The 22,454-nt window shown below is 55.0% G+C and overlaps 2 protein-coding genes across 2 annotated transcripts; one reads left to right on the top strand and one right to left on the bottom strand.

The window, feature by feature from the left end:
* The first annotated feature begins 3,112 nt into the window (after positions 1-3,112).
* Positions 3,113-6,287, top strand: PRADC1 (protease associated domain containing 1). The gene is made up of 5 exons (XM_051974268.1): positions 3,113-3,257; positions 4,904-5,004; positions 5,337-5,446; positions 5,621-5,788; positions 5,886-6,287. The coding sequence occupies exons 1-5, from the start codon at positions 3,191-3,193 to the stop codon at positions 6,004-6,006; spliced, it is 567 nt and encodes a 188-aa protein (XP_051830228.1). The 5' UTR covers positions 3,113-3,190; the 3' UTR covers positions 6,007-6,287.
* Positions 6,288-7,038: 751 nt separating this feature from the next.
* SMYD5 (SMYD family member 5) lies at positions 7,039-22,068 on the bottom strand. Its single transcript, XM_051974267.1, has 13 exons — positions 20,766-22,068; positions 19,020-19,128; positions 18,661-18,800; positions 17,206-17,327; positions 16,667-16,736; positions 16,408-16,512; positions 16,039-16,101; positions 10,258-10,328; positions 9,756-9,862; positions 9,425-9,481; positions 8,795-8,889; positions 8,438-8,508; positions 7,039-8,354 (listed from the first exon to the last, which is right to left on the bottom strand). The coding sequence occupies exons 1-13, from the start codon at positions 20,859-20,861 to the stop codon at positions 8,207-8,209; spliced, it is 1,254 nt and encodes a 417-aa protein (XP_051830227.1). The 5' UTR covers positions 20,862-22,068; the 3' UTR covers positions 7,039-8,206.
* Positions 22,069-22,454: the final 386 nt, after the last annotated feature.

A 22,454-nucleotide genomic window follows, 5' to 3' on the forward strand; every position in this document is an offset into this window, starting at 1 on the left:
GAGACTAAAAAAGACTAAAGTAATCTACCCAAAAATACGATGTAGGGGATGTCAGAGGAAAAAAAAATGTAGCCTATGGCTGCTTAACTCCAAAGCTGGCACCATTCTCACATGATATCCTGCATGTTTTGGATGGAACTGCCTTTATTGCCTTAATCTCAAGAGATCCAGTTTCAAGCTGTACCTCTGGGACATGCTAACAATGGAACCCTGGACAAGTCAGGTCATCTTCCAAAGACTTAATTTCTTCATCTGTAAAATGGTCATCACGAGGTTCAAATGAGATAATGTATGGAACTATTTGCAACCTTTAAAGTAGTATATAAAAATATAAAGTGGTTAAGAATGTTGATTACTCTTATAATTTGGGGAGTGATTACTGTGGTGACTAACTAAGGCTACCCCTGTTCAATATATGAACTAAGCCAGAAAGCATTGACATGTCTGCTTCCCAACAGATCCTGAGCTAGGCCATGGGAATACAGAGACAGAAGGAAAATAGTGTCTACCCACAAGGAGATTGCTGTCTAAAGGAGAAGACAACCTGTACATATTTAGATTTGTACATAACATATAAAAGAGATAAATGGGAGATTACCTTGGAGGGAAGGCACTATCTTCTTTTTTTTTTTTTTTTTAATAACTTTTTATTGACAGAACCCATGCCAGGCTAATTTTTTACAGCATTATCCCTTGCACTCACTTCTGTTCCGATTTTTCCCCTCCCTCCCTCCACCCCTGTCCCCATATGGCAAGCGGTCCTTTACATGTTGAATAGGTTACAGTATATCCTAGATACAATATATGTGTGCAGAACCGAACAGTTCTCTTGTTGCACAGGGAGAATTGGATTCAGAAGGTAGAAATAACCCGGGAAGAAAAACAAACATGCAAGCAGTTTATATTCATTTCCCAGTGTTCTTTCTTTGGGTGTAGCTGCTTCTGTCCATCTTTGATCAATTGAAACTGAATTAGCTCAAAAAAAAAGAAAAAAAGAAAAAAAGAAACTGAATTAGCTCTCTAGGCACTATCTTCTGGGGGTGGGGAGAGGAGGTATTTAATCAGAGTTCTGAAGGAGGCCAGAAAAACAGAGAGAGAGAGAGAGAGAAGAGAGAGAGAGACAGAGAGAGAGAGAGAAAGGAGAGAGAGAGAGAGAGAGAGAGAGAGAGAGAGAGAGAGAGAGAGAAAGGAGAGAGAGAGAGAGAGAGAGAGAGAGAGAGAGAGAAGAGAGAGAGAGAGAGAGAGAGACAGAGAGAGAGAGAGAGACAGAGAGAGAGAGAGAGAGAGAGGAGAGAGAGAGAGAGAGAGAGAGAGAGAGAAAGGAGAGAGAGAGAGAGAGAAAGGAGAGAGAGAGAGAGAGAAAGGAGAGAGGGGAAAGAGAGAGAGAGAGAGAGAGAGAGAGAGAGAGAGAGAGAGAGAAGAGAGACAGACAGAGAGAGAGGGGGAGAAAGGAGAGGGAGAGAGAAGAGAGAGAGAGAGCAGCTAGCACGCACATTACAGGCAAGAGGAGCCAGCAAGGTGCTAACTCGGTGGAATTGCTGAGATGACGGTTCTCTAGGTCCCGTACATACTTAGTACTCAGCATGGCGATGTTAGAACCCTTACAAGGGCTAAGTCACTAGACTTGATAGAAACGGTGCTTATGTTTACACCTTTGGGAGCACTGGGCCTGGGGATGTCCTGGTTCTCCGGTTCCCACATGCTCAGCGCGCCGTAAGGATGGAATTGTAAGAGGATATATAAGGGCCGGGAAGGACCGGAAGAGGGCGTTGTCTTTGACCACCGGGTGGCTGTCGGGCCTCCTCCACTAAGACCAAGGACCGGGCGGTCCGAGATCCTCCACGAAGCGAGCCCGGGCATTACCACCACGTGCCCACACTTTCTCTCCTCTTAGCCCCTTAAACCCCAACCTCATCACACCGATACTGCTCTCTGCAAAGTGGCCAAACCAAGGCCCCGTTCTCAGCCTTTAATTCTGTGGAATAAAGCCCCTCTCAGCCCCAGGGTAACCTCTGACTCTCCTTCCGGCAGGTCCTGCCAGAGGGGCAGAGGCCAGAGGGGGAGGGGAGGCCAGTCCCGGAGCACGTGGGCTCCCGGTCAGTGCGTGCCTGGGAAAAGGCCGCTCCCGCTTGGACCTTCTCTCCGGGCTTTGCAAGGTGCTGCGGGGGCCCTCTCTTCAGCAAGCTTGCCTCCGTAAGGGTTCTCTGGTATCACTCCGGCAGACAATATCGAGTATCTCATCACAGGCCGTAATACTGCAAAGAACACACCAGAAGGGGACTGCAGCCAATAGCATTAGAAAAAACACTCAATCCTTCAGGGATACCCCTAGAACCCTAAGGCGAAGATGTAGCCATCCCCTGGGGACCAACTTGTCAGTGGAATAGGAGTTGGGGGTGGGGTTGGCGGGAAAGAACAGTTTTCTCGTCCTTACAATGGGTGCGTAATGGACACGGGGAAAGCGGAAGGAGGTAGAGCACGTGCACGTAGTCAACAACTCGCACTCTAGGCTTTCAGTCCTCCGAAACTCGTTGACCTAAGGAGGAACCGCTCATGTGACTCCCCGCCCCCTCGGTAGACAGCTCGATGCTGTCTTTACGAGAAGCCTTAAAGTGCAGAAGAAATGCAGTTCACAAGATCTCCCCCGAGGACTCCTAGCTCAATTTCCTGTTTCCCCTTTATTCGGGATGAGTTGGTAATTCCGAACAAAGTTGAAGAGGCGGGGGGCGGAGCCAGTGCACGACTTAGGCCCAATCAGATCTTAGCTTCGCTCCCCTTCCCCAATGGCTCCGGGCAGCGGTCCGGGGAGGCTCCGAAAGCACCAATTATTGACTGCGATTTTCACCAATAGCTTCTCACCCACGCTCCTTCTTTCCACCAATGAGCGTAGAGCATAGAAGATGGGCGAAAGAAGGCGGAGGCGGGAGGCGGGGGTCAGAGGATAGCGAAAGGCATTAGATCCAATCAGTCCGAGGCGCCTTCTTCACTAGCCAATGAAGTAAAGGAGGCGGGAGGAGGCGGTCTATCGGCGGGCGCATTTCCCAACCAGATCTCGGATACAACTCTCCAATGAGTGTGGGCAGCGGGGGCCGGGGGCGGGCCGAGCGGAGCAGCTGTCAGGGGGCGCGCGGTCCGGAGCAGGAGGCGGTGGCGGCGGCCCCGGGAGCGAGTGTCCCTCGGCCGGCCCGAAATGGTCCGGGGCGTCGTGGGCTGGGGCTGCTTATGGCTGTGGTGCTCCGCGTGCGTGCTGGCCCACGGTGAGCCGGGACGGGCGGGGACGGACACCAGACGCGTCAAATGCGCCGGCGGGGTGGGGGCGGGGGACAGACTGACCTCTGACCCCACGGGAGACCCGGGATTCCCAGCGACGCGGGCCGGGGCGCAGTTTCCCCGACTGTCACGTGCCAGGTCGCGGGAGGAGAAGTCAGACCCTCCTTCAGTCTCTGACTCCCAAGAATGCCTGGGACGGGTCCCGGGATCCTACTCGGGCCGGGCACCTCCACTAGCTTGCCCCTGTGACCTTGGACTAGGGGTGCGCGGGCTCCGAGCCTAGTCTCAGCCTCCCCCCGAGGAGGAAGGGCCGGACTCAGGGCCTCTGCGGCCTTTTGCAGCTCTCCCACCTGTGACCCTATAAGGTCGCCTGCCCTATCCCAGCCCGTTTCCCTCCCTGTCGAATGGTGGGAGCCCCTTCTAGCTGTCGGTCTCTGACGGTTTCCTCTCTGTGGAACGCGTGGGCTGGAAAGTGCAGCTCCTGACACTTGGTGGCCCGTGGCTGAGTCTGGGACCGCGGGGCCGCCTGCCTTGTTGAGGGACTCCCTTCCCTTGGGGGGGGGGGGCGGACCTTCCTGACCTTTGGAGGGGTAACCCGGGGCTGGGGGGAACGGGCGGACCCTGGGTCGCCTTGGTAGAGGCAGCTGATGCTATGAGTTGTCTGGGGAGGCCGGGCCGAGTAGACACAGGTCAGAGGACGGAGACTTCTCCCAGAAAGAGGCTGGGAATCGGGGAGCTCAGTCTGGGAGCTGCTGGAGGCCCCTCCACCTACCCCCCTCCGAGTCGGCTCCCTTGCTCCCCTGGACCGGTCTGGGCCCGAGCCGCCCCAGGACAGAGGGGTGGACCCCAGTTCTGGCCCTGCGGGTTCAGCAGGGAATCCTTTTGGGGGGGATTTGCCATCCTTTCCTGCTCGTTTGACAGGTGAGGAAGCCGAGGCAGCCGGGTGCCTGGACTTGCCAAGCTCAGCCATTGGGAATTGTGGGCCCGCCCTCTGCCAGGCCGGTTCCCCCAGGAGGCTGGGGCCGCCCTCGGGCCTCCCAGGGTCCCTCCCAGCTTTCTCGGGGGGAGGTGGGCACCAGCCTTCATTTCGTCTCTCTGCCCTCCCCGGCTGGGACAGCCGACCTGTTTGGGGACTGGTCCCCACATGTTTATCTTGGCAACTTCCAAGTGCTTCTTCTTCTGGAAGACGAGGCGGAGTTGGAGCAGCTTTGGCTCCGGCGCCCTAAGGATCCGGCCCAGCTTTGGCCCGGGCTCCCAGCCGGTGCCGCCCGCCCAGGCCCTGCCCTCCTGAGGTTCCCACAGGAATGTGGAGATGCCAGGGGATCCGGCCCCAAACCCTCGTGTGGCCCATGGCGCAGGCCCAAGGGCATGGGAAGTCTGGCTCTCGTCCCCCCAGACTCCCCTAGCCGGCACCGAGGGCCCGGCAGCAGAGCAGCACCTCAGCGGGGCCAGGATGTCCCGCTTCTGGGCCGAGTGCCCCATGCCGCCCCCGAGCAGGCTCCCACAGGAACATGGAGATGCCAGGCGAGCAGAAACTCGGGCACCTCCGCCCGGGCATCCCGATACCGTCCTAGCCGTGTAGGGCTCGCGGCTGGCTGCTCCCCCAGGCCCCCACCTCTCTGCCTCTCCCTAGGTTTGCGCATCCATGAGTATCTGTACTTCCAAGTGCTGAGTCCAGGGGACATTCGCTACATCTTCACTGTCACGCCTGCCAAGGATTTTGGGGGTGTCTTCGTAAGTGCAGGCCTAAGGCAGGGGAGCCCCGCTCCCTCTCCCTTGGGAAACCAAGCATCACTACTCCCCACCCCAGAGCACGTCCAAGGCTCGCAGGGCCTTGCGCAGTCGTAGGCACAGTGGAGGCAGGCGCTCCTCCTGGGTCTTCATGAAAGTGGGGGACCAGGTTCTCCCCTCCCTCTGGCTCGCTGGGAGACCCTGGCGGCCATTTGGCCTCTTTTTGGAGCCATTAAGCCCTGTCCTGGCCGCCTGTGAGGATGCAGCCCCTGGCACCCCCCATCCCCCCTGGGCTTTTCCTGGGGAGCTCCACGGCCTGTCTTCATGTTTTCCAGCACACCAGGTACGAGCAGATCCAGCTTGTCCCGGCTGACCCCCCGGAGGCCTGTGGACCACTCAACAACGGGTTTTTCATCCAGGACCAGATTGCCTTGGTGGAGCGGGGGTGAGGGCCTAGGGGTCAGAGGGCTGGGGGCCATCAGACGTGGGAGCTCCAGGGGGTTTTATCAACGGGCTCTGGGTCAACATCCACTTTGGGGTTTCTTCTTGGTGCCCACTGCCTGGCGCCCAGCACCCGCCACTCTTCTTGCCTCCTGATGGGCTCATCTCTCTCTGCCAGGGGCTGTTCCTTCCTCTCCAAGACGAGGGTGGTACAGGAACACGGGGGCCGGGCGGTGATCATCTCCGACAACGCGGCCGACAATGACAGCTTCTACGTGGAGATGATCCAGGACAGCAGCCACCGCACGGCCGACATCCCGGCTCTCTTCCTGCTGGGCAGAGATGGGTGAGGGCCGGGAGGGGGGCAGGAGGCCAGCTGGGACCGGGGAGAGCCGGCCTTCCCCTCCAGGTCTTCTCAAGGGCAGCTCTCTCTCCCTTCTCAGCTACATGATCCGCCGCTCCCTGGAACAGCACGGGCTGCCCTGGGCCATCATCTCCATCCCAGTCAATGTCACCAGCATCCCCACCTTTGAACTGTTGCAGCCGCCTTGGACGTTTTGGTAGAAGAGATGCCAGGCCCCCCAGCCTCCAGACTGAGGGAAAAGAGGCACCTGAGCCCTGGCCTCTGGTTGAAGCTAACAGCCCCAGAAGCTGGGGTTAGGCTGAGCGAAGGCGGGGCTCCCACCCTCCACCCCCTGCCTCGCCCAAGGGCCCACACCCCTGAGAGATGGTGCCCGGAGCTAGGCTAGTCACAAGCTGGGGCACAGGGACCGGGGAGGGGCTTGGAGACAAGCCCCTTCTCTGGCCCCCTGCATTGAGCACAATAAAGCCTTGGGAGATTTTTAGCGATGTCCTCGGTTACCTACCCGTCGGAATCGCCCCCCTGAAGCTGCCAGAGCCGCCAGGGCTCTGATGCTCTAAGAGGGAGAGGGATGTGCCCACAGTGCCCGGGGTGGTGGGGTGGCAGCCAGGAGGCTGCAGTGGGAGTTCCAAAGCCGGGCTCCATGAACTTGGTTAAAAAACAAACCCAACATTTGTTTTTCAATGTGATGTGGAAGCCTTCCCCAGGGAAGGGCCTCCCCCAGGGCTTGTGCCCAGGAGCCAGGACACAAACAAGAGGGAAGGCTCCAGCAGCTGGCTTCCAGGCACAGAGGAGCGGCTTGGGCACCAGCAAAGGGGCCTGTCGGCCTTGGCTTCCTCGTCTGGAAAAACCTCGGAAGGCAGCGGGCAGAGACCGTCGGTGACGGGGCGGCCAGTGTGGGAGGAGAGCCTCTCAGGACACATGGCTCAGGGCGGGAGTCACAGGGACTGGGTCCCCATCTGAAGGGGGAACAATGCCCACTCTCTCCACACACAAGGTGACCGTAAGGCACAGATACCATCCCGTACCAGAAGCACTTGGTGAACCCCACAATGCTCTGCTGCTGCTGTGGCTCCTGTCACAGTCCCCCAGTCTCTAGGAAGAAGCCGAGGGAGGGAGACGGGGGCTACAGAAAGACCCAACAGAGGGCTGCAGGACTCCCCCCCCCAACACTGCAGCTCAGTCCACTTGGAGCCCACACCCCCCAGAATCTCTTTCCCATTCATACAGAGGGGCCTGGTCACCAGTCACTGTTTATTGAGAACACTGAACGGTCGGGTAGGACGGTGGTGTGCGGAGCACCAGACCACCAGGGGGAGGGAGGACGTGGGCCGCATCCCAGGGGTGTGGAGGGGGACAGAGCAAGCGCATCCATCACACGGAGCCCTGGGGCCTCCTGGGGAGGCCGGGTTCTCTACACTGCCGGGGAGGGGAAGGCCTGGCAAGAGGGGGCGGCCCCGTGGAGCTGCTCTGCCCCTTGGCTGGCTCCCGTCTCCCTCCGGGCCCCGGGAGGGCCGCTGGGCTCCCTGGGTCCCCACTGCTCCCAAGAGCACCAAAGGCGGGAAGGAAAGAAGGAATGGCCTGGCAAGAAAGGGCTCCCGAAGCTGCTGGGGTGAGAGGGGAGCAGACGCAGCCTGGTCAGATGGCCTCCAAACAGGAGGAGTGGGGGCTCCCCCAGAGGAGAACTGGTCTCGCCCCAAATGATCCCAGACAAAGAGCAAATGCCCTGCTCCCTAGAGAGCCCCGCCTGCCAGCCAGGGCTGGCCCCCACTCTTCCAGGGAGAGACGCGAGCCTCCCCCCGGGGCCCAGAAGGCTCCAATCACCAGCCCTCCCCAGACAGGGAAGAAAAGGCACAAGATGAGATTCCGAGGGCTCAGGGAAGGAGCGTCTGCCTGACTGGGGGGCCAAGGAGCCCCCAGATACAAGAGAGGCAGAAGGGGCCCTGGGGTGGGCGCGGGGCCTTCTGTGAACCAACACAAACTGAGCAGCTGGGGAGCGCCAGGAAGCCGGGTGAGGCCGACTGATGCTTCCTCGGGGGTACCCCCCACCAAGATTGCCCCCACACTCTGCTCTGTACTTTGTTCCCAAAATAAATAAATCCATAACAGGCGGCAGGTGGGAGCTCCAAGAGACTGCGGCCAGTCCTGGCCCCCAACGTGAATCCTCTGACAGGGAGAGCTCCCGGGGGGTGAGGAATGGGGGGCCCTGGCTCCCCACCTGGGCTGCACCTCCACGTTTTCCACACAAGGCTTCCAGTCTGGCTGGGTCCGGGCTCCTGCCCATCGCCCACTCCCTGGGCAGCCAGACTGGGGAGGGGGGAGGTCAGACGCTCCTCTCGGGGTGGGCAATTAGGCTGGGGGGGCGGCTCCCTTTTCCTGCACGAGGAGGTCAGGGTCGGGACGTCAAACATCAGTCATCTCGTCCTCCAGCTCGGCGTCCTCCGGCTCACCCTCCTCTTCCTCCTCCTCGTCTTCCTCATCGGAGGTCACACTGGGATCCTCGGCCTCGGCCAGGCATTTGGGGCAGGAGCAGACAAACAGGTAATTCTCCCTGCAGGGCAGAGGGCCGGGCATTCAGGGGCTGGCAGCCCCAGAGGCTCGAGGGCCCCCTCCCCGCCCCCCCCACCCGGGTACCTGAGAATCTTGTGCCGGCTGTAGCGGCTGCGCTCGCGCTGGCAGCAGTCCAGGTAGCTGATGCAGATTTCCTAGGGGCAGGAGCAGCCACTTTGGGACTCGGGTGGGGGGCACCCGCTGCCTCCCTAGGGGACTGGGCTGCTGTGCCACCCAAGGACCAGCCGGGGATGGGGCGAGCCAGGGAGCCAGGCCCAGAGTTTCTGAGCTGGAAAGGGGATTTGTCCTGGGCCACCCAGGGGGCAGGGGAGAGCCGGGGGCTGCCCTACAAGGGGCCTGAGGGGCAGTTTGGGGAGATGGAAGGAGAGGAGGCGGGGAGACATCCAACATGGGAACCCAGGGCCCAGGCCCCCCCATTACCTCCCCAGGTTTGATGTCCTCAAGGGCTGTGACGTGCAGAAGGAAATTGTTTTCTGGGAAGGAGGTCTCTGCGTTGGGGACACAGCTGTGATTGCCTGAGAAATGAGGGGGGGGGGTCACTAGCCAAGTCCCCCACGGCTTCCGGCAGGATCACTGACCCTCCAAAGCCAGGGCTCGTGCCACGGATAGAGCAAAGCCTCTTGAGGGTAGGAAAGGCTTCACTGTCAAGGGTCCCTAGGGCCCAGCAGTGTCTGGGACACAGAAGGTGCCTAATAAATGCTTGCTGCTTCACTGATACCCAGAGCCCAGCCCAGCTCCATCTGGAATTCGTGACTGTCAGGGCCAGGAGGCTCCTGGGCACACCCAGCTGGCACGAGCAGCCTGGGTCCCTACCACCGTCTACACTGTACCTTGAGGGCTCTGAACCTGGGACCGTGACCCCCCAGAGAGCTGCTGGGGTCCCTTTTCCCTGATATGGAACATTTCTGTCACTTTACTTTTTACAAAACCATCTTTCTGGGGAGGGTCCCCCTGCTTGGGCACACAGACCACGAACCAGCCCCAAACCCCTCAAGGTGCACGGCCCCAGGGGCAGGCAGGGAGGACCCCTCAGCCCCGTGGACTACTCACAGCAGCTCTGAAGCACGAAGAGCCCAGACCCCTCACAGTTGAGGAACTCGCCGCTGGCTGTAAGGCAGACAGACAGACGGAAGGTGTGGCAGCTGCCGGGGCAGCGGGCATGCAGGGGTAGTGGGCACACGGGCAGCGGGCACAGTTCCACTGAAAATGGCTTTTCTGGGGCTCAAGCTCAGCTCCTCCGAGAACCCCCGCCCAACAGTGCCCGTCCACCGCCTCAGCCCCTCACATTTTGTGCCCGTTTCCAAGGACGGTCTGGGGGAGAGGGAGCCAAACAAGCAGCCGCTGCCCGGCCGGCAGGACGCCCTCCCTCTGCTCCACCCACCTCTCTCGATGTCCTTGTACAGCTGATCGATGAATGCATCCAGCTGCTCCCGTTCCTGGGGCTTCAGGTCGAGGGCGTCACAACCGTGGACCCACTGACTCAGGGAACTGGGGGGGACAGAGCAAGCCAAGCACTGAGAAGGGCCCCCCCAGCTGAAGCTCGATTGGGGAAGGAGCAAAGCTGACCCAGGCAACCCCACTCAGCACCTGGAGCCGGCCCGTGGGGATGGGCAGAGGAGGCAGCAGTTGCGGGGAGGCCCAGCCTCAACCCCCCATCTTCAGAGCTGGCTATTCTGGTCATGACCCTCACAGTGGGAGGGAGGGAGGGTTCTCCATTAGTCAGCTCCCACTCAGGGCCCTTCACCCCTTGTCAGAGCATAGAAGTGGCCCCTCGCCTGTCCTTGGCCCCCAGCCCAGGTCCAGCTGAGGCTCTGCCCACAGGACATGCTCAGAGGGGCTGACCCGCTTTCCTCTTCCCACTGCTCCAGAGACACCCTCCTTACCTGGTCCCAATTCCTTGACCGTTTGTCCCAACAAGAGCAAAGAGAGACCGAAATCCATCGGGCGTAAACCACTGCATGTAAACCCAGAGGGAGAGTGATGAGAGGAACGTCATGGGCTCATGAGTGTCCCCAAGCTGCCCCGGCTGATCCCTGCCCGTCTCCCTGTTGGGGTCTCCTCGAGCCCACCACTCAGGCACGGTGGCTCTCCACCAAGACTTTCCAAGTTCCAAAAACAAGGGGATTTTGAACCCTGCAGTCAGAAGGGAGTTGGGCGCTCCTCAGGTACCCAAAGGGAAGGCAGTACGCCTTTAATAATATATATTATAATATGTATTATTATATATTATTAATATATAATATAAAAAATATATTTTTCCTTGTTTGCCTTTTTATGCTTCTTTTGAGTCTTATATTTTGAAGATCAAATTTTCTATTTCCTCCTAGTCTTTTCATCGGAAATGACTGAAAAGTCCCCTGTTCCACTCGAAGATTTCCCCCTAAAAGATTATGCCCAGTTTTGCAGGATAATTGATTCAGGGTTGTAGTTCAAGCTCCTTTGCCTTCCAGAATATCATATTCCAATCTTTTAACATAGAAGCTGCTAAATTCTGATCATTGCTTCTTTCTGACTGCTTGCAATATTTTCTCATTAACTTGTTAAGTTTGTGTGCATACCCTTTGATCCAGCAGTGTTTCTACTGGGCTTATACCCCAAAGAGATACTAAAGAAGGGAGAGGGACCTACATGTGCTGTTTGTGGCAGCCTCTTTGTAGTGGCCAGAAACTGGAAACAGAGCGGATGCCCATCCATTGGAGAATGGCTGGGTAAACTGTGGTATATGAATGTTATGGAATATTATTGTTCCCTAAGAAATGACCAACAGGATGATTTCAGAAAGGCCTGGAGAGACTGACATGAACTGATGCTGAGGGAAACGAGCAGGGCCAGGAGATCATTATATACTTCAGCAACAATACTATATGATGATTAATTCTGATAGACGTGGCCATCTCCAGCAATGAGATGAACCAAATCAGTTCCAATAGAGCAGTAATGAACTGAACCAGCTACACCCAGGGAAAGAATTCTGGGAGATGACTAAGAACCATTACATAGAATTCCCAATCCCTCAATTTTTGTCCGCCTGCATTGATTTCCTTCACAGGCTAATTGTACAATATTTCAGAGTCCAATTCTTTTTATACAGCAAAATAACTGTTTGGACATGTATACATATATTGTATTTAACTTATACTTTAATATATTTAACATGTATTGGTCAACCTGCTATCTGGGGGAGGGGGTGGGGAGGAGGGGAAAAGTTGGAACAAAAGGTTTGGCAATTGTCAATGCTGTAAAATTACCCATGCATATAACGTGTAAATAAAAAGCTATTAAAAAAAACTTGATAAGTTTGAAATTTAGCTACAATATTCCTTGGAATTTTCATTTTAGAGTCTCTTTCTACATATGATCTGTGAATTCTTTCAATGACTTTTTTACATCCAGGTTCTAGGATATCAGGCTGTCTTCCTTGATAATTTCTTGAAAGATGCTGTCCAGGATGTTTTCTTGATCATGGCTTTAAGGTATTTTTTTTTCCCTCCTTTTCCCTCTATTTTCTTTTTAGTTTGCAACATTTACTTTTTTAAGATTTTGATTTCCACTTTTTTTTCCTCCCTCCCTAAGATGGCAAGGCAAGCAACCTACAATTTGATATAGGCTATAAGTGTACAATCATATTAAACATATTTCCACATTAGTCACATTGTGAATGAAAAATCTAAACAAAAGGGAAAAACAATAAGGAAAAAAAAAGTATGCTTTTATCATTTTCACCTTTTTTTTGGTTTGTTTTTTTCTTCTGGTTTTTCCCTTTTGTTCTGAATTTTCTTTCACAACATGATATAAAAATGTTTAAGCTCAAATGCAAAATGGATAATTTTGATTTTATTAAATTAAAAAGGTTTTGTATAAACAAAACCAATGCAGTCAAGATTAAAAGGGAAGCTGAAAACTGGGGGGAGATATATACATCCGAGGTTTCTGTTAAAGGCCTCATTTTAAAGATATATAGAGAATTGACTTACATTTATAAAAAAATATATAAACAAGCTGTTCTCCAATTGATAAATGGTCAAAGGATATTAATGGACAATTTTCAGATGAAGAAATTAAAGCCATTTCTAGTCATATGAAAAAATGCTCTAAATCACTTTTGATTAGGGAAATGCAAATTAAGACAATTCTTGAGGTACCACTTCTCACCTCTCAGATTGGCCAGGATGACAAAAAAAGATGACAAATGTTAGAGGGGATGTGGGAAAACTGGAACACTAATACATTGGTGATAGAATTATGAAGGATCCGTTCATTCTGGAGAGCAATTTGGAACTATGTTCAAAGGGCTATGCAGACCCTTTGACCCAGCAGTGTCTCACCTGGACTTATATTCCAAAGAGACCTTAAAAGAGGGAAAGAGACCTACATGTGCAAAAACGTTTGTAGCAGCCCTTTTTGTAATGGAAAAGAACTGGAAACTAAATAAATACCCATCAATGAGGCAATGGCTGAATAAGTTATGGTAAATGAATGTGATGCAATATTATTGTTCTGTAAGAAATGACCAGCAGGATGAATACAGAGAGGCTTAGAGAGACTTACAGGAACTGATTGCTGAGTGAAGTGAGTAGAACCAAGAGAACATTGTACACAGTAATAACAAGATTATGCAATAATCAATTCTGATGGGCTTGGCTCTTTTCAACAGTGAGGTAATTCAGACCAATTCCAATAGATCTGTGACGGAGATTTGCATTCAGAGAGAGGATTAAGAGGACTGAATGTAGATTACAACACAGTATTTTCACCTTTGGTTGTTATTTCCTTGCTTGTTATTTTCTTTCTCATTTTTTCCCCTTTTTGATCTGATTTTTCTTGTATAGCATGATAAATGTGGGAATATGTTTGGAAGAATTACACTATATTGGATTACTTGCTTCTAGGGGAGGAGAGAGAAAGGAAAGGAGGGAGAAAACTTTAGAATACAAAGTTTTGCAAGGGTGAATATTGAAAATTCTCTTTGCATGTATTTTAAAAAATAAAAAACTATTATAAAATTTTTTAAAATTTTAAATCATTCTACATGTATTATGCAACAATTAATTCTGATGGGCTTGGTTCTTTTCAACAGTGAGGTAATTCAGACCAATTCCAATAGATCTGTGACGGAGATTTGCATTCAGAGAGAGGATTAAGAGGACTGAATGTAGATTACAACACAGTATTTTCACCTTTGGTTGTTATTTCCTTGCTTGTTATTTTCTTTTTCATTTTTTCCCCTTTTTGATCTGATTTTTCTTGTATAGCATGATAAATGTGGGAATATGTTTGGAAGAATTACACTATATTGGATTACTTGCTGTCTAGAGGAGGAGAGAGAAAGGAAAGGAGGGAGAAAACTTTAGAATACAAAGTTTTGCAAGGGTGAATATTGAAAATTCTCTTTGCATGTATTTTAAAAAAATAAAAAAATGAATGTTAATATTCAGCACATATTGGTCAACCTGCCATCTGGAGAAGGGGATGGGGGGAAGGAGGAGAAAAATTGGAACAAAAGGTTTGGCAATTGTCAGTGCTGGAAAATTACCCAGGCATATAACTTATAAATAAAAAGCTATTATTAAAAAAAAAAGTAAGAAAGAAAGAAAAATTAATGTTAAAAATGATCTTTACAAGTAATTGAAAAAATGAAATACTATTGAAAAAAATAAGTTTTGAAAATTTAACCTGATCTTGCATCCTCCTTCTAGAAATCAACAGAAGTTGGTCGATTAGTTCTGTTTGCATTGAGATCACTTTCTTTATAAAATTTTCCTTTTGGTGGAAAGAACACGTTGAATTTAAAGTCAGAAAACCTGGATTAAAATATCAGTTCTGTAATTTACTAGCTATGTGACCCTGAATGATTTTTTTGACCTTTCTTGGCCATCATTTCCTAATCTATAAAAGTAGGAGGTTAGACTAGATCAAAGCTTCTTAAACTATGGATTGGGACCCCATAACTGAATGGGGGGGGGGGGGCGCCCAAAAAAATTTGGCAACGGCAAAAGGTATTAAATATTCCACCAAGATTAAATTCTATATGTAAAGATGAACAAGCACATCCATTTCATTAGCATGCAAATTTGCTTCCATCTTTTCTCTAACAAGCGGAAAATTATATGTATACCAAAGAATTGTTTAAAAAAAGAAAGAAAAGAAAGAAAATAGTCCGCTTCCACCTGCATTAAATCTCTATGGTCCTTTGTCTAGAGGTGGATGGCCATTTTCCAGTGTCATAGATCACGTATTATGAGAAGAGCAAAGTCCATCAAAGCTGATCATTTAACAGTATTGCTGTTACCGTGTACAATATTTTCCTGATTCTGCTCAATTCACTCAGCCTCAGCTCATATAAGTCTACCTGAAATCTGCCTGCTCATCATTTTTTATAGAACAACAGTATTCCATTACATCCATATATCACAACTTGTTCAGCCATTCTCCAGTTGATTTCCCTCAGTTTCTAAGTCTTTGCTACCACAAAGAGAACTGCTATAAAAACTTTATACATATGGGTCCTTTTCCCTTTTTTATCTCTTTGGGATAGACCTAGTGATGGTATCGCTACATCAAAGAGTACGTAAACTTTTATAGCCTTTTGTAGTCCAATAATTCTCAAATTTTCTCTTCAGAATTTTTTTCTCTAGGTTGGTTGTTTTTTCGATAAATATTTTGCATTTTTTCTAATTTTTCATTCTTTTGATTTTGTTTTGATTGATCCTTCATGTCTCAGTTACTGGCTTTTAATCAGTTCTATTTTTAAAATCATTCCAATTTTTTTTTAATCTTTTCTTTTTCATTGGAGCTTTTTATTTTCAAAATAGTCCAATAATTCTCAAATTCTCTCTTCAGGATTTTTTTCCTAGGTTGGTTGTTTCTTCAGTAAATATTTTGCATTTTTTATAATTTTTCTTTCTTTTGATTTTGTTTTGACTGATCCTCAATGTCTCAGTTATTAGCTTTCGAGCAGTTCTATTTTTAAAAATCATTCTAATTTTTTTTATCTTTTTTTTCATTGGAGCTTTTTATTTTCAAAACATATGCAAGGATAATTTTTCACCGCTGACCCTTACAAAACCTTATGTTCCAATTTCCCTCCCCTAGATGGCAAGGAATCCAAGATATGTTAAACAATCATTCTAATTTTTAAAGAATGGTTTTCTGTAGTTAGCTTTTGTAACTCCTTTTTCCATTGGGCAAGTGTATTTTTTAAGGAATTGTTTTTGTTGTTCCTTTTCTAAGCTGTTGATTCTCTCTTGGGTGCCTCTCATTTCTTTTCTGATTTTTTTTCTACCTCTTATTTTACTTTTAAAATCTTTTTTGAGCCTTTTAAGTAAGTAGATTCTGTTGCTCTAGAATCCATTCAGAAGCTTGATTTAATGTTTACTCTGAAACTGGGGAGAGCTCAGGCTTCGTGCCGGGGCTGTCTTCCTCATTACTTTCGACAGGAACGTCCTGCTGGCCAGAGAGTGACTTAAAAGGTGGCCAGGGGTGCTGTGTACAGAGCGCTGGCCCGGGGTCGGGAAGACCAAATTCAAATCCCGCCTGACACGACTAGCTGTGTGGCCCTGGGTGCCTCAGTTTCCCCACCTGTCAGATGAGCTGGAGAAGGAAAGGGGAGACCGCTCCAGGATCTCTGCTGAGAAATCCCCAGACGGGGTCCTGGAAGGACTCACCCGGCTGAGCTGTTCTTCGTACAGAGCCTCCGTGAAGAGTCGCCTCAGAAGCTCCAACTGGCCCTGATGGGGAAGGGGCACAAGTCAGCAGGCTCCTGGGGACCCCAGCCCAGGTGCCCCCCCCCTCCCCCCGGATCAGAGGCCGGCTGAGCACCCGTCCCTATACCTGCCCTTCAGGGGGAGCCCCAGGGCCCATCCACACAAACCTCCTCACCGAAGGGAGAAAAGAGGGAGGGGCTACAGGTGGCCCCAGGCCTGGAGACTGAGACCTCCTCAGCACAGCTGCCCCTGGGAGGAAGCCCCTAGCCCAAGCCGGCTGGGCTCCCCAGTTAAGGCAAGGCCTGGGGGGAGGAGGGAGCCGGGACTAACCTTAAACTTGTCTCCCAGGAGCTTATGGACGATCTCTTCCTCCTCGTTGGCCGTTTTATTACAGAACTGGGAGAAGAGTTTGATCCAGCGTTCCTTATCCTTTGCCTAGAACGCACACAGAGCCATGTAGCCCCTCAGTAACGTGCACCCCCAGGCTGGGATCTCCTGCCCCTCCCCCAGGCCCCACCCCCACCCCATTCCGGGGGCCCCCCTGGCAGCTGCGTCCCCCGGAGGAGCAGGAGGGGGAGCGGACACTCACCTGCTTCACAGTGGCCACCATGCGGGCCATCAGCATGATGCTGGCCGTCTCGGGAGGGTAGTGGACGCTCCTGCAGGGAAGAACAAGCGTGGGTCAGGAACTCCTCCCCAAAGGCACGGTCCCCGACGGGGCCTGGGGACGACTCCTGCTGCACGCCCTGCTCCCCACAGCACCCCGGGAGAACTGCTGACCCTCGGGACGTCATTCTTGGGGGACAGAGACAGGCCCCTCCTGCCCTAACAGGGAACTGCAGGCGGGCTGAGGAAGGGCCCGGCGGAGCAGGCCTCCGGGGGACCCCAGGCCCAATGGGGCTCGGCCCTCCTGCCTGGGCCAACGCCCTGAGCCAGTGGGATTAGGGTTAGAGAAGGGCCCGGCGGAGCAGGTCTCCGGGGGACCCCAGGCCCAATGGGGGCTCGGCCCTCCTGCCTGGGCCAACGTCCTGAGCCGACAGGGCAGGGGCCACCCAGGCTCGGGCCCTGGCAAAGGGTTCTGGGAAATGGATTCCCAGGGAAAGTGGGGGACGGGGAGATGAGGCTGACCTCCAGGCTTCCTGAAGCTTGTTGAGAGGATGCGCAGGGTCATTCTGGGAGGGGCCCAGGCACAGGGCTCGGTGGTACTGCTCCAAGGCCGCCTGGCGACACTCCGCGCTGCAATACGCCACCTGCCCACCAGAGGGGAGGGTCCGTGAGGGTCCGGGGAATGATCACTGACTTAACAGGTAAGTCCTGACCACTGGGCCAGGAAAGGGAAGGAACCTGCCCGGGCCTACCCTCGGGGAGCTCGCGGCCGGGAGAAGAGGACAGGATGGTGGCGGCAACTGGCCAGAGTGAGAGGTTAATGACCAAGCCTGACCCTGGAAGCCGGGAGCTTCCCCCTGACTCGGCCCTTCACAGCGGGCCCAGGAGCACGGCACGAGAGGTCAGCTCTGGGAGGCGGGGGGGGTCCGGCTGCAACGGTTTTCCTTCCTTTTTTTAATACTGGCTTTGGGGGGGAGGGGGCACAGAAATGGAGGTGAGGTCCATGGCACAATCTAGTAATAAAGGCCCAAGCTAGGCCCGCCCTCAGAGAGCTCCTGCAGACAGCCCAGAGGAGCAAGATCTTTATAGAAGGGAAAGGAAAGACAAAAAAAGTCAGCGGCCTCCCTTTCTTGCAGAGACGGGGAGCCTAGACACCCCTGCACGGCCCCCTCCCCTCCCCCTCTCGGAAGATCCTGGGCTAACTGCCTCCGTTTCCACAGCTGTAATTATTCACTCAGAGCTCTCGCTGGGGCTGCCTGAAGTCCAGGCCCATTTGCTGGTGGAGTTCTCTGGGACTTTCCAGATCTTTCTCAGAAGGTATACAGTAGGTATTCAGAGATGCACCGACCGCTCTTCAGGCGTCCCTGTCTAACCACACTGACCCCAGGGCTGGGTCCTCCAGCTCGCCCCCCGCGGCCGACAGACTCCGGACCCATCTGCCGGCCTCAGCCATTGGTCCCGGCCTCCTCTCTGACGGGGCGGGGGCTGCCCTGGGACTCCTGACAGGCCCATCGGGGCCCAATGACGTCGCCATCCTGACCGCCCCCCGTGCTCGCGGTCAAGGCTCCTGCTTCCAACCCTTCTAAGGACAGAAGCTGCGGGCAGAAAGCTCTGGCGGGCACTGGGCCCCGTTCCCCCGGCCCCCCACGGCCCAGGCCCGAGCCCCGTTCCCCCAGCCCCCCACGGCCCAGGCCGAGCCCCAGCGTCCCAGCCCCCCAGGCCCGAGCCCCGTTCCCCCGGCCCCCCAGGCCCGAGCCCCGTTCCCCCAGCCCCCCACGGCCCAGGCGCGAGCCCCAGCGTCCCAGCCCCCCAGGCCCGAGCCCCGTTCCCCCAGCCCCCCACGGCCCAGGCCCGAGCCCCAGCGTCCCAGCCCCCCACGCCCAGGCCCGAGCCCCAGCGTCCCAGCCCCCCAGGCCCGAGCCCCGTTCCCCCAGCCCCCCGCGGCCCAGGCCCGAGCCCCCGCCCCCCGGGGCTCACCTGGCAGTGGGGGCACAGCTGGTGGAGCTCCTTCCGGATGCTGCACTGCTCGGGGTGAGGCAGGGCGCCACAGGTCCTCCCGGACAGCCTCTGGGCGTTCTCCTCAGCCGTCTCCAAGGCTCGCAGGCAGTGGTCACAGGCTGGGGCAGGAGCCACACGGAGCAGCTCAGCCCCAGGTCGGCCCCCCCTTCCCCATCTCCTGGGGGCTTTCCTGCCCCCCCCCCAGAGTCTCTGAGCCTGCTGGGCTCGGCCCTCAAGGACCCTCCCTCCCGGCCTGCCCCGAGCCCACCCCCAGCCCCAGTCCCGCTGACACAGAGGAGGGCAGGGGCCGTGGCACACCGCCCATAAGCACGGCTTACCTCGATAGCGGTAAAGGGCGTTCCAGAGGAACTGCGAGGCCACCAGAGGCCTCTCCACGAAGATGGTCTCCCCTTTCTGCACTGGCCTCGTAGCAAAGAGCCCCTTCCCCTGCAGAGGAAGAGGACGGGGGCTTCCTGACTCCCACTGCTTGGCTCGCGCCCCCCCAGCCCCGCACACACGCACGCGGGCGACAGGACGGACGAGGGCATGGGAACGAGCTGTCCTCCAAAGGCCCGTTATTGGGGGGAGGGGGTCTCCGGGCAGGGGCGGGGCAGCGGTGGCCGTGTCCTCCTCCAGCTCATCCTGCAGAGGAGCACACGGAGGCAGACGGGGGAGGGGGCGCGCGAGGCCTCGGACCCTTCCCGGCCTTTGTCCTGGCGTGTTCTGTGTGGGAGTCAGACTTCAGAGAGGCAGCTCGGCCTCAGTCACAGCCAGTCAGGGCGAAGTTCAGGCCCAGCGGCTGCCCTCGGGCCCGCTCTCTGACCTGCTCTAACTGCTGCTCTAAGTCTGCGCCCTCCCACCGGGGAGTCGTCTTGGGCAGACCCCGGCCCAGCTCTCCCTCGGCCTGCGCCTGTCAGCCCCCCCCCCCCATCTGCCGGCGCCTGCCCCAGCTCTCTGGAGCCCCGGGGCAGAGCAGGCTGCCAGGCAGCCACCAAAGGCACAGGAGCCGCCGGCCCTGCCCCAACACCCGGGAGAAGCAGCTGGCACAAGGCTGGGGTCTGCGAGATTCTTCTTCCCCAGGTCGGGGCCTCAGCTTCCCCCTCTGCAAGGAGGAAAGGGCCAAGCCCTGCAGCACCTCTGCCAACTGCACCCCCACGGGGGCGCTCCGACTGATCCCCATCCCAAGCGTGGACGTGCCCGCGGGGGCTGCTGGGAGGGTCCCGGGGGAGCCGGGCACGGATGATGGGGGGAGGGGGAGGGGCAAAGGCGCCGGGAGATGCTGGCAGGAAGCCCTCAGCAGGGCACTCAGATCCGGGCCGCCGATGAGGTCACCAAGTAGGGACAGATGCCAAGTGACCCATTAAGCAATCCAGGCCCAAGGGAGGGCTCCGGGGCATCTCCGCATAGAAGCGGATGGGCCAGGGGTAGCGGCGGCCTCGAGATTCCAGGGCGCAGTGGCCCCGATTATACAATCGCGCCCCGCCCCAGGGGCTAGGGTTACACAATCATTGGGGAGGGTGCGGCCCGGGGGTGCACAGGGGCCACGGGGCCAGAAGTGGGGCCCGTTTGGGCGGGACCATCAGTACATCTCGGGCCCCTGGCGGACTTAATCCCACACCACCACCTATGTGAGGAGGGGGAGAGGGTTCTCTCTCCTGGAGGCCGCACCGGAGGTTCTAGGGAAATCTGGGCTTTCCGTGGGCGGCGGCCGGCGGGAAGGGGCCCAAAGGAAACGGGGGACTCCAGGGCCCTGCTTCGGCTAGGAGAACGGCCCAGGGAAATGCCCGCAGTCGAGAGGGACAGAGCCCCTGCTTAGGAACGGAAGAGGCCTGCAGACGGACGGCATCGGGTGCGAGGGATAGGGACGGACAGGGCGGAAGAGTGGCCCGGGCGGGGACCACCAGGCATCCGCGGGCCGGCTGGCGCACGGCACAGACGCCGTCACAGCCCAGACCCAAATCTTGGCCCGGCGGCAGGGGGCCGGCGGCGGCGGAAGTGGGGGAAGGGCTGAGACGGGGAAGCCGGGAGCCGGGATGGGGGTCCCCGGAGGGGGCGGGGGCGGCTGGGCTCTGGGCCCGCCTCACCTTAGCGCTGCTCACGAATCGGACCTCCACGGGCCCCCGGACCGGGCCCGCCGCGCCCACGCAGAAGGAGAACATGTCGCACATGGAGGCCGCCATCTTGGAGGGGCGCTGGCACCGCCCTCTGACACTTAACCCCGCGCCGTTTAGCTCTCCTTGCGCATGCGCTGCCCAGCTCCTGGGCTCCGCGTACTTGAGGGCCCAAGGGCCTGGCCCCGCCCTCCCACTCTCATTCGGTCTCTCCCCGACCCTGCCCACCCTCCGCACCAAGTTCCCCACCCTCTTCTCCCTTCCCTATGGCTCCACCTTCCCCTTCTTTGGCTCCGCTCTCCCGCCCACTTCGCTTTCTGGCTCTATCTGTCATTCTCTCGTCTCTTTTTCTCGCTTCTCTCTCCTAACCCCGCCCTCTCCAGCTTTCTGGCCCCTCCCTCTTCTCTAGTTTTCTGGCCCTGTGGCCACACCCCCTCTTCTCATTCCTAATCTCCCCCCTCCCTCAGCTCTCTGGCCCCGCCCTCCTCAGTCCTGTGATAACGCCCCTCTCTAAGTCCTGCCTACTGGGGCTTTATAGCCCACGCCCCTCCAGCTCTCTGACCCCGCCCCTCCTCAGTTCCTCACCCATGCCAGCTCTCTGGCCCGCCTCTCCCATGGCCACGCCCCCTCCTTGGTCATTAACATGAGGGGGCCGGTATCTCACGGGATCCTGCACCTCAGCATCCCCAGTAGCGTCCATTACAGGTGCGCAGCCCCTGTGTCACCTCCTCCTCTCTCTCTTGTCCTTCCCTCTCTCCTCCCCAGCTAGCGTCCTCCAAGGGAGAGGGGGTGTCTGCCTCCAAAACTAACAGCTACGGGATCTTCTCTCTGGTCCCTTCCTCCACAGCCCCCTCCCCACTCTGGAGGACCCCAGGCAGCCCCTCGGGATTTCCTCCCAGACATTCTGAATGGATCGGCCCGCGTGCCCCGCCCCTGCCTGGAAACCATCCCCTTCTCTCGCGCCCCGGACTCTCCCCTCCAGGGAAGAGTCATAGGGTCTTCACGGGCCTTTGAACACTGCCCAAGGTTACCTGCCTCCTCTAGGCCTCTCTCTCTCCTCCCTCCCCCACCCCACCAAAGCAGCATGGAATCCTCAAGCTGAAGGCCGATTCCTGTCTCTTGAACAAAAATGTTGAAAGCAAATGGCTACCTGTCCCTGGAGACTTGCATTTTTAATTTTTTTAAAAACAAAACACTTAAACCTGGATTTCCTCAGCTTCTCTCCAAACTCAGACCAGATCCCATTCTAGATCTCCCCCATTAGAATGAAATCTTTGAGCTATCTTTCGGTTGTCAGGTCTTTACACAGTGCTTGCACTTATAATAAAGGCTTGTGGACTGGAGTCAAGAGATTCCTCCATCAAACTGAGAATGAGAATATAGCTATTTTTATATAAGCACTTTAAAGTCATAGTTTTAGAAATACTAGTTAATCCTCACAGCAACTCATCAAGGTACTTGGTATTAGTCCCATTTTACAAAGGAGATAACTGAGGCACACAGCCATTAACTAATGCAGATACCAAAGCCTAGACTTCTTGGAATGGTCATTTTTCCCTTTGGAAAGCAGATATAGTAAGGTCGTTACAGAAATATCCTCCTAAACCAGGAATTTTACACACACAAACTACCACAGGAGAGTTTGCTCACACTTAACACATG

Source organism: Antechinus flavipes, chromosome 2, assembly GCF_016432865.1.
Source record: "Antechinus flavipes isolate AdamAnt ecotype Samford, QLD, Australia chromosome 2, AdamAnt_v2, whole genome shotgun sequence".
Lineage (NCBI taxonomy): Eukaryota > Metazoa > Chordata > Mammalia > Dasyuromorphia > Dasyuridae > Antechinus > Antechinus flavipes.